Source organism: Pinus tabuliformis, chromosome Q (genome assembly GCF_031772625.1).
Source record: "Pinus tabuliformis cultivar Carrire ecotype Pingquan chromosome Q, CPIR1, whole genome shotgun sequence".
Taxonomy (NCBI): Eukaryota; Viridiplantae; Streptophyta; class Pinopsida; order Pinales; family Pinaceae; genus Pinus; species Pinus tabuliformis.
In genome coordinates, this window is record NC_142296.1 from 81,187,271 (window position 1) to 81,199,745 (window position 12,475).

General features: G+C 39.5%; 2 protein-coding genes across 2 annotated transcripts in view; both read left to right on the forward strand.

The window, feature by feature from the left end:
• Positions 1-2,153: 2,153 nt before the first annotated feature.
• CDKE;1 (cyclin-dependent kinase E;1) overlaps positions 2,154-12,475 on the forward strand; it is a 180,958-nt gene continuing 170,636 nt past the window's right edge. Inside the window, exon 1 of the mRNA XM_089383916.1 lies at positions 2,154-2,605. Within this exon, the coding sequence (XP_089240042.1) occupies positions 2,372-2,605 (234 nt within the window). The 5' untranslated portion in view covers positions 2,154-2,371. The remainder of the gene's footprint in view (positions 2,606-12,475) is intronic.
• Positions 9,080-10,533, forward strand: LOC149218363 (uncharacterized). Its single transcript, XM_089382393.1, has 3 exons — positions 9,080-9,681; positions 9,807-9,948; positions 10,044-10,533. Exons 1-3 carry the CDS (start codon positions 9,081-9,083, stop codon positions 10,381-10,383), a joined length of 1,083 nt encoding a protein of 360 aa, XP_089238519.1. The 5' UTR covers position 9,080; the 3' UTR covers positions 10,384-10,533.

Consider the following 12,475-nt stretch of genomic DNA (forward strand, 5'->3'; position numbering starts at 1 on the left):
CCCCCCTTGGTCAACACTGATACTGAACTCTTCATGGTACAAGAGGTAAAGATGGGTATCAAGAAGTTGGGTGTTGGAAAAGCAAAAGACTTAGCTGAACTCCAAGTAGAATATCTAAAGTGGAGCTCAAAGATTCTTTCACCTCACATTACAAAAATCTTCAACAACATCATACAACAAGGGCTCCTCACAGATTGGTCAACTAGTCTGGAAATACCTCTTCTCAAGAGCAGTGACGTCAATAATCCCTCCAATTATAGGACCATCATGATAAACCCTCTATTTGCAAAGCTATTTGGAAGCATGCTAGAAAACAAAATTAGCAAGTGGGCAGAAGAAGGAGATAAGCGTGCTAAAGGGCAAGCAGGTTTTAGACCTAAACATTCCACAATTGATCATTGCATAACTTTAAGGCACATCATTGAAAAAGTTTGGGAGAAAAAGGAAGAATTCATTTGTTGCTTTGTTGATTTCAGAAAAGCATTTGACTTGGTTCCTAGGGATAAACTTTGGCAGAGAATGGAGGAACTTGGGGTTCCTAAACATTTGAGAGTAGCTGTGCATAGTTTGTATGAAGATGTGAAAGTCAAAATTAGAACTTCAGCACGCATTTCTGAAAGTTTTAGAAGCGATATCAGGGTCAAGCAAGGTTGCACACTATTTCCTACCCTTTTTGGTTTATATATCGACAAGCTTGAGGAGTGGTTAAATTCGCAAGGGGGCGATGGTATCTATTTGTGCAAGTTTGTTATAAGGCTTCTTTTGTATGCAGATGACCTTATTCTGATTGCTAAATCGGCTCTTGGTTTGCAAGAGCACTTACTGTCCCTTGAGCATTTTTGTAGAAGTGTGGGGATACAAGTCAATATCAGCGAAACGAAAGTAGTGGTCTTCTCTAAGAAAATAAAACATAACCATCATAAGTTCTACTTTGAAGGCAACATTCTGGAAGAAGTTGCGGATTACAAATACCTCGGGATTGACTTCAACAAAAATCTAAGCTGGAATGATTGTAGAAAGAAAAGAAATTTGGGGGGTTGGAAAGCATTTTATGCTTTTCAAAATAGGTGTAGAGAGGCAGAGTTATGGGACTGGAAGACCACTCAAACTCTTTTTGGGCTTCTAGTGATTCCGGTGATTCTCTATGGTTGTGAACTGTGGGCTAGCAGTTCCTCTGACATGCAGTGGAGACAAATTGAGAAAATTCAGAAGCATTTGATTACAAACAAATTTAAGATTAAAAGTGCAGTTCCTTATGATATCTTGTTAAGTGAAACAGGGACTGCTCCTATTAAAGCAATTACTATGGTGCGAGTCATAAGGTATTTAAAAAAAATTGAGCAAATGGAAGAGGGTAGATGTCATAAGGTTGTCTTTAATGATAGATTGTGCAAGAGCAAAAGAACTTGGATGCAGCAAAATAACAAATGGTTTAGTAAATGGGGTATTTGCTTGAACGCGTGTCCCATAAACAACAAAGAGATAAAAGCTTTTGTTATGGAAAAGTTCCACAAACGTACTTGGGATAAGGAGCTAGAAAGAAAGAAAAATTACTATATTGAAGTGTTTAATCCCACTCATAATCATCAACCAAAAGCATATAGAGAGGCCAATATCTCTTGGAGAGCCAAAATTCTTATTGCTCAGCTAAGAACTAATTCTCATCAACTCTGTTGTGAAACAGGGTACTGGAAAAGGCCAAAGGAAGTGTGGGAGGAAAGGGTATGCATTTTTTGTTTTTCCCGAAAAGTGGAAACAAAAAAACATTTTGTTTTAGAATGTGAGGCTTTCAAAGGCAACAGGAAAAGTTATGCAGATATGCTGGTGGCTAGCTCTTGGGATAATCTATTTAGCGAGGGGTTTGTCGAGACGCTGGGAGCATTTATTGTGAAGCTTCACAAAAAAAGGGTCGAATACATCAAGCAGATGAAGAAGCAATCTCTCCCATAGGCTATCTTTAGCCTCGTGGACGTTTAAATAATTTCTTTCTTTCTTTCCTATAAAACTAAAATTTTGATGAAGAAAAAATTTATAAAAAAATCCCACTTTCCGCATAATGATTAGTTTATAGGGTCGCTAGACCGACCTTTTTTATTTTATAAAAAATGTAAGACATTAAATAATGAAAAACAAATAAAATGCCAATTGTGATTTGACTCTTCGAACTGGTTTTACAACTTTAAAATCTCGTGGCTTCCTCCATCGGGTCCTCAGTTTATTTGTTCAATTTAATAGGACGTGAAAGTCATTTGCAGGTTCTTTGCTTAACGAACGATCGTGTCACGTTAGTGTCAGCGCTGCGTGAAGAATGAGTTTGAGGCGAATATATACATGGAATTATAAACGCCAGCTGAATTGAAAGCATTCAGTCATGGGCGAGATGGGCAGGGGCATCAACAATAGCAGCAACAACAATAATAGCAACAGGCCGGCATGGCTTCAGCATTATGATTTGGTGGGCAAAATCGGGGAGGGCACCTACGGCCTTGTATTTCTCGCGCGGAGCAAATTGCCCAACAACAGAGGTCTCCGAATTGCAATTAAAAAGTTCAAGCAATCTAAGGATGGGGATGGCGTTTCCCCCACTGCTATCAGAGAGATAATGGTAATTGTTTTCTGTTAAAATCTTAATTTCCCAACCCCTGTTCGAAACGGCCACCTCTCCACATACACATAGCAGTTCCCTACGTCTTTTTGCTAGGGCTTTTAAATTCATTGAATTTAGAGCATGATCAAACTGCAGAAAAACTGAGAAATCGACTAAACATATTTTTCACTTTTTCGTCATAGACCCTCTATTTCCAAATAATTTAGGTTAAATATTCTCAAGCAGATTACAAGGTTTCAAATTGTTAGATTATTCTGAACAATTTGACACAGTTAATTCCCCAAAACCTAGCCCATTATTAAATAAACTGCGAATGCCTACGCAATTGAGATTTGTATTGTTTTAATATCTTTGCTTAACAAAAACCTGACTGAAACCGTCTGTGTTTTGAATGGAAAAACGTGTAATGTTATTTATATACACTATGCTATAAACCATGCGATATCGTCATTCTGCACATTTCACACACACATCGAAAGGAATAGAATATATATCGAACGCAATAGAATTATACACATTGTTTTCTATTTTAAAGACAATAAAATCTTCTACTGGGAAGACCAAAAGCTCATGCCCATAAGGTTTGGTATACACGCCTCCCGTTTGATTCTTCTAACACATATCTGACTAACTAACTAGGTGCAGGCAGTGGAGTGTTATATTGACTTATATCTGATATTTTCACTAAATTACAGATGACCTTCTATGCACTATATTAGCAAATTGATGATCGGTCACAATGCTTACATTACATTTCATGGGAGTTACTCTGCATGGATACCATTGTTGAAATGATTCGTAATAAACCCAGGACTAATTATAGTCCATTGATTAGCCAGTTTATTTGCTTCTTTATTAAATCTCCTCTCAATGTCAATAAATTTCACATGTTCAAAAAATTTAATTGCTAATTTGATCTCGTGCAAGGAGAATGTTTGATGATGTTGCAATACTTATGATGACCATCATTAGATTATCGACTTTGAGTCATGTCTACAAATCCTTTTTTCTAATGCTATATCTAGTTGATAGCACTAGTCCTTGATTGGAGTGTGTGATCTGAATTTATGAAGGGAACAAAATGCAATACATATTTAAAACCATAACACAAAGTTATAGTGAAACTGAATTTCAATCACTAATAGAAATCACTGGCACTGTTTACATGTGAAAGAAAACAAACTAGCTCAAATGGTGGTAGTTTATCTCTGCGAAGAGATGTGATAGTTACGCGCCTTCCTGAACTGTGTTACAATGAGGCTCAAAGGCTTTTTTATTATGAAGAAACAATGAGAAATCCTAAACATCTGAAACCCTAACCCGAGGAGATAAAGCGCCAAAGGCTTATGGGCCCCAATGGGGTAAGTTGGAATGTCAACTTCCTGGGGTCATAACTTTGGCATACGATCTCCGTTTGGCGCGCATGGTAGCTCGTTAGAAAGGTCTATTGGAAGAATACAACTTTCGACTTCAAACATCTGTCGAAGACTCACATTTGCCCATTTCCCCAAAACACACTGTTGAGAGCCTCAAAACGGCTCCAGAAGTTTAGGACATGAAAATTGCCAAAAATAGAAAACCCACAAAATAGGAAAATGGTGCTGTGAGCCAGTGGAACAGGTGGATGACCACCAATATCCACTTGGATTAGTCCTCCCCCCTTAGGAAGCAATGGTCTCCATTGCATTGAGTGTCCCGATGAGATGAGAAAACTTCTATTGAACTTTGTCCTTGGTGAGCCGCTTGCCTTGGTGCAGGAGCTGGCCTGCTTTGACAACCCGATACAATTGGATCCTTTGTTGGTGGGTATTCTTTATCTGTGTGTCCATGATCTGATTAGTCATGGCCTGTTCAATGCAATCTGGGTTGAGCTCTGTTGATGTCAGTTGCTCTGCAATTTCTGATGTGTTCAACAATGGTGCTTTGCAATTTCTGATGTGTTCAACAATGGTGGAATGTAGGGCCGAAGGCGGTCCACATTGAACACTAGGTGCAGGTCAATGAATGGGGAAATACTTAGCTCAAAAGCATTATCACTCAACAGTCTTGGTGATGGTATAAGGTCCATAATGGAGTGGCCGAAGCTTCTGACGGGCCCCTGCAAGGCGTTCTTTCTGCAAATGCAACCAAACCTTATCTCCCACCTGAAACTTGTGTGGCATTTGGTGTTGATCATGACGTTGTTTGTACTTAGCATTGACTTTGTGCGATATATCATGGACCTGCTGGCGGATGTGCCGAATTCTTTCAATAAACTTGGTAGCGTTGTTGAGTTCATATTGAACATGTGCAGATTCTGCAAGGGGCAGTGCAACATCAATGGGGCACACTGATTGAAATCCCAGGCCCACCTGAAAGGCACTGTGGCCAGTTGAGCTATGAAAAGCTCTGTTGTAGCTGTGTTGAACATAGGGAAGACTCTCATCCCATTTTCGTGGATGCTTGGAGTTGTACATGTAGAAAATCCCTGAAATTCTGCAACTGCTAATATGAACAATCTGAAATCTAATTTTTTTCATATAGACACATAATTTCTCTACCAAATTGCAGTGGAATAGGAACAAAAATAAATACACAATCACACAATTTTACTAGGGAATCCAACTGGGAAAACTCTCTACTTGATTGAGAATATTATTGAAGGAGAATAAGCAATATATCTCTTACAAAACAATCTTTGTTTCACTAGAGAAAAACCTTGTTCTCTCTGCTCACACTAAGTTGAAACACCCTTGCCTTGATCCCTAATCTTGTCTCCTATTTTCATGTGCATTAGAGGCCCTATTTTATAGCACACTTGTAGCCCCTATTAAATAGGAAATCCTCCTATTTCTATGCGCACTTCCTTAAGGAATTGCTTTCCTCTCCAACAATTCGCACAAGCTCTCTTGGCACCTTTCCCTCACAAGCTCTCACAAGCTCACACAAACCCGTGCTCAATAATGATACAATGACTGCCTTCTTTCCTCCTTTTAATGCATTTAGAATGGCTAAAGTTAGTAAGTTTATAATTGAGGAAAGTTGCTTTTGTGATTTGTTGTCGCTCAAACTGTACAGACAATATGCAACAACTATCAGGGTGGGGGTTGTCACTCTGATCCCTAGCCTCTCTGTTCTAGCGTATCTCCCTACAACAAGCTATGGGGGGTAGTCCCTATGAAGATGGAGGGACTCGTCGGCAACCGACAAGTCCGAGAGACACAACTGAATGGCCTAGCAACTTGGTCAATTTAGCAAGTTTAATGATTTGATTAGATTACTTTGAGAGACCAGTGCTTTTAATGGAGTCAAATTACTTGCTTAAAGTAAATTATCTACCAAACCACCGAATGAACAATTGTTGCTTTATGATGCTTCACTATTCTATATGAAATGCAACACCTAAAAACTAAGTGAAATGCAAGATCTTGATTTATTTTAGATTTGATGTCTAACTAGATGAATCCTTTCCCTTAGCTGTTTTGAAACTAGTCTCTCGAATAAGTTGTGGAGAAAAGCATAGGAAAGATAACAATGGCTATATTAACGATACCTCCCCTAGAAATCTAACCACCTGATGTCTCCGGCATTGCAGAGACTGTGGCTCTTACGACTGCAAGGTCACCGTGTTAACCACTAAAGAGGTTCTAGACTTCATAAGCTAGATGGGAAAGGTGGTCCTAGAGTCTTTCAACCAGGCTTATTGTTAATTTTAGTTAACAATGGTATGTTCTATGTTTAGCACAATTACTACTTCAATGTCCTTTAGCAGCCCAATGACAATTTCCAATTTAGTTTCCAATAGCAATCACATTAACCATTAATCACATCGACAACAATTGTAGATAGAACATGAAATAACAAAATGCAAAACACAAGCCAAGACAAGAGAACACCAGATTTGGCGGATGCTAGGGAGAAAACCCCAGTGTGGGTAAAACCCTTTGATCAATTCTTCTTATTATTATATCAAATGTTCAACAAAGAGAGAGAATACAAAAAGTCAAAGTTGACTTGCCAAATCAAAGTGAAAACAACCTTGTCAAATCTGTAGTCAACTGCAGTCAAATTCAACCCTAATAAAAAAAAGTCAAAGATGGTCAACGCAATTACAAAACTTCCCCTTTGAAGCTTGGTCAAAGGCAGTCAAACTCGACTTCTAGCAATGGTCAAAGTCAGCCCAAAACAATCATAAAATCTGCGGTCAAACATGGTCAACCTAAAGTCAACCCTATAGTCAAACATGCATGTGGTCAACGTAGGTCAAATTGTCCCAAAAAATCTCGGTTTTTGTGCTAATCAATGTGCCCTAGTCAAACAGAGTCAAACCCTCCAAAATCACAGTCAAACTTGTCAAACAATCCTTGGTCAACACTAGTCAAACTTCAGTCAAATTTTGAATTTTTTGGCACTGTACTTCTGTTTGAAATTCGTCCTCCTTGCCACACGTGTGAGAGAAAGAATATGCCCAATAGCTGTACGAAACAATGAGAGAAGGAGAGAGAAGAATATGATGCCAAATGAGGTGACAGGTCACTTGTTTTTATACAAGTCGTTGAGGGTGAAGTGACATGTGTCTTGGGCTTCATGAGCCTACATGATGATGTGGCCGACCTTGACAATTTACACGAGTGGGCATAAATTCAAAAACACATTTTTGCTTGTCCAAATTTGATGATCTTTAGATCAATTTTGGTCCTCTCGAAAAGAGGAATTCAATGCAATCATCATCTTTATCAAATGAGCTGTCTAAAGTAGTGTTGCACTAATCACGATTAAATCGGAAAATTGCGTTTTTTTCAAATCGGCTATATAATTGATCGATTAAATCGCAAATTTTCCTCAAAAAATCGTGGGTCTATCCGGCACCGCGTTATTTAACCAAAAAACACGATTTTTATAATTCATTTGCATAGCAGAGAGAGGCACACCGGCAGCGACGGGGTTTTGGAGACTTGGAGGAGAAAAACGGCGCTAAATCCACTGATTGGAGGAGAAAAACAGAGTGAGAGCTAAGGAAGAGACGAATTTTCTCCATCAAACCGGTATGGGCACCAACATTTTGTGTTTTGTAGCTTTGTTTTGGTTTTTTTCTATGTTTTTGGTTGGGTTTGGAATCTAGATAACCCATTGTCTATCAAAAGAATTCAACGGGTTATCAAATATTTTTGAATTGATTTTAATCTCGATGGGGTTTTTGTCATTTGATTTTTCATTTTGTTTGTTAAATTTATTAAATTGTCAAAAATTCCATGTGTTTTAACTTTTACTTTTGTTATAACTTATGTTACTCATGTATGTAATTTTTTTTTAGTTTTTGTACAATGTAAATTGTAAGTTTGTAACTTGTACATTGCAATCCTTATAGTTATTTTGCCATAGGTTCACCGAATCACCATTCAACTTCAAGTTCAAAGTCAAACATGCCAAGGAAATTGGACCCTCTGTGGGAATTTGGTGACCCTGATGGAGGGATTAATAGAATGAACTTGTCTTGCAAGTTGTGTGGGCAGCATATGTCAGGTGGGGTGTATAGATTGAAGTATCACCTTGCACAAATCCCTGGATTTGATGTAGGGCCTTGCTCAAATACAAATCCGGAAATCATCCGAAGAGCCATGAGATCATTGAAAAATATAGAGCACACTAGAGAGGCCAAAGCAGAAATGAAGAAGCAACTAACAAAGTCAGGTGAACAAAGAAGTGGCACTAGTTCTACTTCAGCATCAACCAACTCGGTAGCTGCCTCATCATTTTTTGTTCCTAGAACCTCGCCTGGTTCACAGCCATCTATCACTTCAATGATTAAAAAAATTGAGAAAGAACAAGTTGACAAGTTGTTGGCCAAATTTCTCTTCTGGAGTGATATTCCTTTCAGCGTTGTAAGGAATAATCCATTTTTCCAGCCTGTTGTTGATGCTATTGCAACTGTTGGCTCAGGGTACAAAATCCCTTCTTATCATGACTTTAGAGGCCGGATTCTTCAAAATGAAAAGGTTGACTGCACCAAAAGATTGGAGGGGTTTAAGGAATCATGGACACAAACAGGATGCACTGTGATGTCAGATGGTTGGATTGACCAAAAGGGGAGAACCCTTATAAACTTCTTGGTTAGTTGTCCCAAGGGGTCTATGTTTATGAAATCTGTTGATGCATCTGCACATATCAAAGATGCAAAAACTTTATGTGATTTGCTAGATGTGTTTATTTTGGAGGTGGGTGCAGAACATGTTGTCCAAGTCATAACGAACAATGCTGCAACTTATGTTGCTGCTGGCAGGATGCTTATGGAGAGGCATCCTACTTTATTCTGGACACCTTGTGCTACACATTGTATTGATTTGATGTTGGAGGACATAGGAAAAATTTCCTTTGTCAAAGATATTGTTGACTCATCAAAAAGATTTACAAAATTTATATATAATCATACATTTGTGCTTAGTTTGATGAGAAAATTCACCAACAACAAAGAGTTGGTGCGCCCCGCCATTACATGGTTTGCCACCAGTTTCATATCTCTTCAATCCCTCTTGAATTTTATGTGGGATGTGAAGAAAATGTTTCTTTCAGAGGAGTGGCGTGCTTTGACAATGAGCGCAAACCAGAGGGAGAGGCCATATGCAGACTAGTTTCATACCAGGAAGACTTCTGGGCAAGAGTGCAGGAGGTGTGCACCGTTACTGAACCTTTGGTAAAGGTTTTTCGATTAGTTGATGGTGAGAAGCCCGCAATGGGCTATTTGTATGAGGCCATGGATAGGGCGAAAGAATCCATTCGGGCCTACTATGATGATAAGGGAGATGAGGGGTTTCAGAGACAACTCCTCCTATGGGGAGTGATTGATGAACGATGGAACAACACACTCCATCGTCCCATTCATGCCGCAGGGATCTACTTGAACCTCGCATTTTCTTACGCATGTGGGTTCGTATTTGATGTTGAGATCATGGATGGATTCTTAACCTATGTTCAGAGAATGGTGCGGTCTCCAGTAGAATGTACTGAAATCTCTAAAGAAATTGAGACATACAGGATTGCAGGTGGCACATTTGGCTTTGACATGGCTGTGACTGATAAGACGACTAAAATGCCAGGTATTTTTTAGTTTGTTTCAAATTTCATTGTCTCTTCAAGTTCATAACTTCATACTTTAATTCAACTTTCAAATTTCATTTTTTTCTTATGTTTATTTAAAATTTTATTTGTAATTTTGTTGTAGATGCATGGTGGAGAATGTATGGTGCCAGGGTACCCCTTCTGCAAAAGCTTGCCATTCGAATCCTCAGCCAAACATGTAGCTCCTCAGGATGTGAGCGCAACTGGAGTGTATTTGAAAAAATACACAACAAGAAGCGCAACAGGTTAACACTTAAAATATTTCAAATTTCCAAATAATTTTTTGAATTCATTAAACAATATTTTTTTTTATAATTATTATTTCATGATCTTTGTACAGGTTGGACTCCCAACAACTTAATGACATGGTCTACGTCTACTACAATCTTCGATTGCGGCTGAGGCAACTTGAGAGGACACCTGATATGGAGGCCATCTCATTGGATGGGATTGACACCACTGCTGCATGGAGGGTTGAGGCCGAGAGGCCTCTCATGGAGTCTGCTGATGATTGGTTAGTGCAAGAGGTAGTGGAGGGGGAGGAGGAGGAGGAGGAGGAGGCAGAGCAACAGGAGGAGGAGGTGACACCACCTACCCGGGCTACCTTTGCCACCAGTAGAGGACGTGGTCTACCTCCTATAGCTCCTACTCCTAGTTCTTCAGCTTCTAGAGCACAGTAGAGTCCACTGCCAACTCCACCGGCATCTACATTTAGAGGGAAAGGGAAAGCTATTGCATTTCCTCGCAAGAGGGGCAGAGGAAATCAATAGTATTAGACTTTAGTTATTTGGTTCATTTCATTGTATATGACATTATGACTCATGAGATACATTATTATATTTTTTGTTGATATCATGAGTCAAGACTTACTGTTCAGGACATGATTCACTGTTATGTGTGATGTAGCACTAGAAATGATATTAAACATATTATATATTAGTTCTTTTATCATATTTATGTGTCAATGTATTTATTTTATGTTGTAGATGCTTTAGATATTAAAAAAATTGAAAAAAAATGAATATTTTTGTATGTTACGATTTTTTCCTGATTTTTACCAATTTTTTTCTCGATTTTTACGGTTTTTTCCGATTTTTTTCCCGTGCCGATGTAATCCCGATAACAATTAGTGCAACATTGGTCTAAAGTGGAATTTGGCCCTAGTTGCGAATGTTAACACTCCCTCTCAACTAGGGAGAATTCCACCTGCCAATCCATCTATCATCATTAATCATCATGCCATTCTGTCATCATGTACCATCTTTGTATCTCATCTTAGCTCCGCTGAATATTGATATAGATAATGAAAAAGAATTGATCGAGAGTGAGTCACAAGACCTTACCACTCTCCACTGACAAAAGTCAGCCCAAAAGTAGAACCTCAATCAGACTTGATCCCATATCAAGTTGTTGAACACCATGCATCCTAGACATAGGGAGTACGATAGTACACGATGCGTCCATTTGTAGTGCTATGGTTCTTATCCACTTTTCTCAACTCATTGGCCAGATGAGAGGTACTTCCCATGAGTCTCGGACTATATGGGTAGGATGTATGCTGGACCATTAGCAGGAGAAGGTGAACCACTCATCCTGCTCATATACCATAGGAGAAGGTGAAACACTCATCCTATGCATATATCAATCGTAGGGGAAGGTGAACCACTCACCCTACACACATGTCAACCATCATGGGGTATCACAGGGGAAGGTAAACCACTCACCATATACACAATGCACCAATAGGGGAAGGTGAATCGCTCACCCTATGGTCGCTCATCGCTTCAAGAAGTACGCCAAGCCCCCAAGAGCTCCTAGAGTTTAATGTCCAACTCAAGCGGGACCCTCATGGGAGGGCCCTTCCACAACTCCAAGTGTCTCTTGGAAGGCTAAGAATTTGACCTTCCCTAAGGGCTTCGTGAGGATGTCTGCGACCTATTTGCTCATCAATCCTGATGTGTTGGAGCCTTATTGCTCCCCGTTGTACCATATCTTGGATAAAGTGGTACCTGATATCAATGTGCTTGGAGCGGTCGTGGAACACGGGATTCTCTGAAAGGCGAATCCCACTCTGGTTGTTGCAGAAGATCACGGTGGTATCCAACACGTGCTTAAATAGCTCATTAAAGAGCTTCCTCAACCAAACAATCTCACAACAGGCCATACTAGCTGCAATGTATTCGACCTCGACAGTGCTTAGAGCAACTGCTTTTTGCTTCTTGCTCATCCAAGAAGTTGAAGCAGACTCCAATGAGAAGCAACATCCAGACGTGCTTTTATGATCCACTAGACTACTAGCCCAGTTAGCATCAGAATATCCATGTAGCCTCAAATCCCCGACAGTGTATCTCATTCCATAGTTGATTGTGCCACATAGATATCTCAAGAGATTTTTAGTAGCAATCTAATGTATGTGATGAGGCTCGACCATAAATTGATTCAACGTATTCACAGTGAAGCATATGTCCGGACGGGAGTTTACCAAGAACATCAGGGCCCCCACAAGTTGTCTATATTCAAAAGGGTTTGCCAATTCGGGCCCAGCAGCACTACCACATAACTTCTTGAAGTTGAGTTCCATTGGAGTAGACACATTTGCAATCCACCATCCCACATCTTTCGAGTAGCTTCATAATGTATTTTCCTTGAGAAAGGAAAATCTCACTTGGCTTTTGCCAGACCCTTAGGCCTAGGAAGTATTGCATCAGACTTGGGTCCTTCATCTTGAACTCAAAAGCCAACTCCCTCTTGCATTAATATATGAGAGGGTCT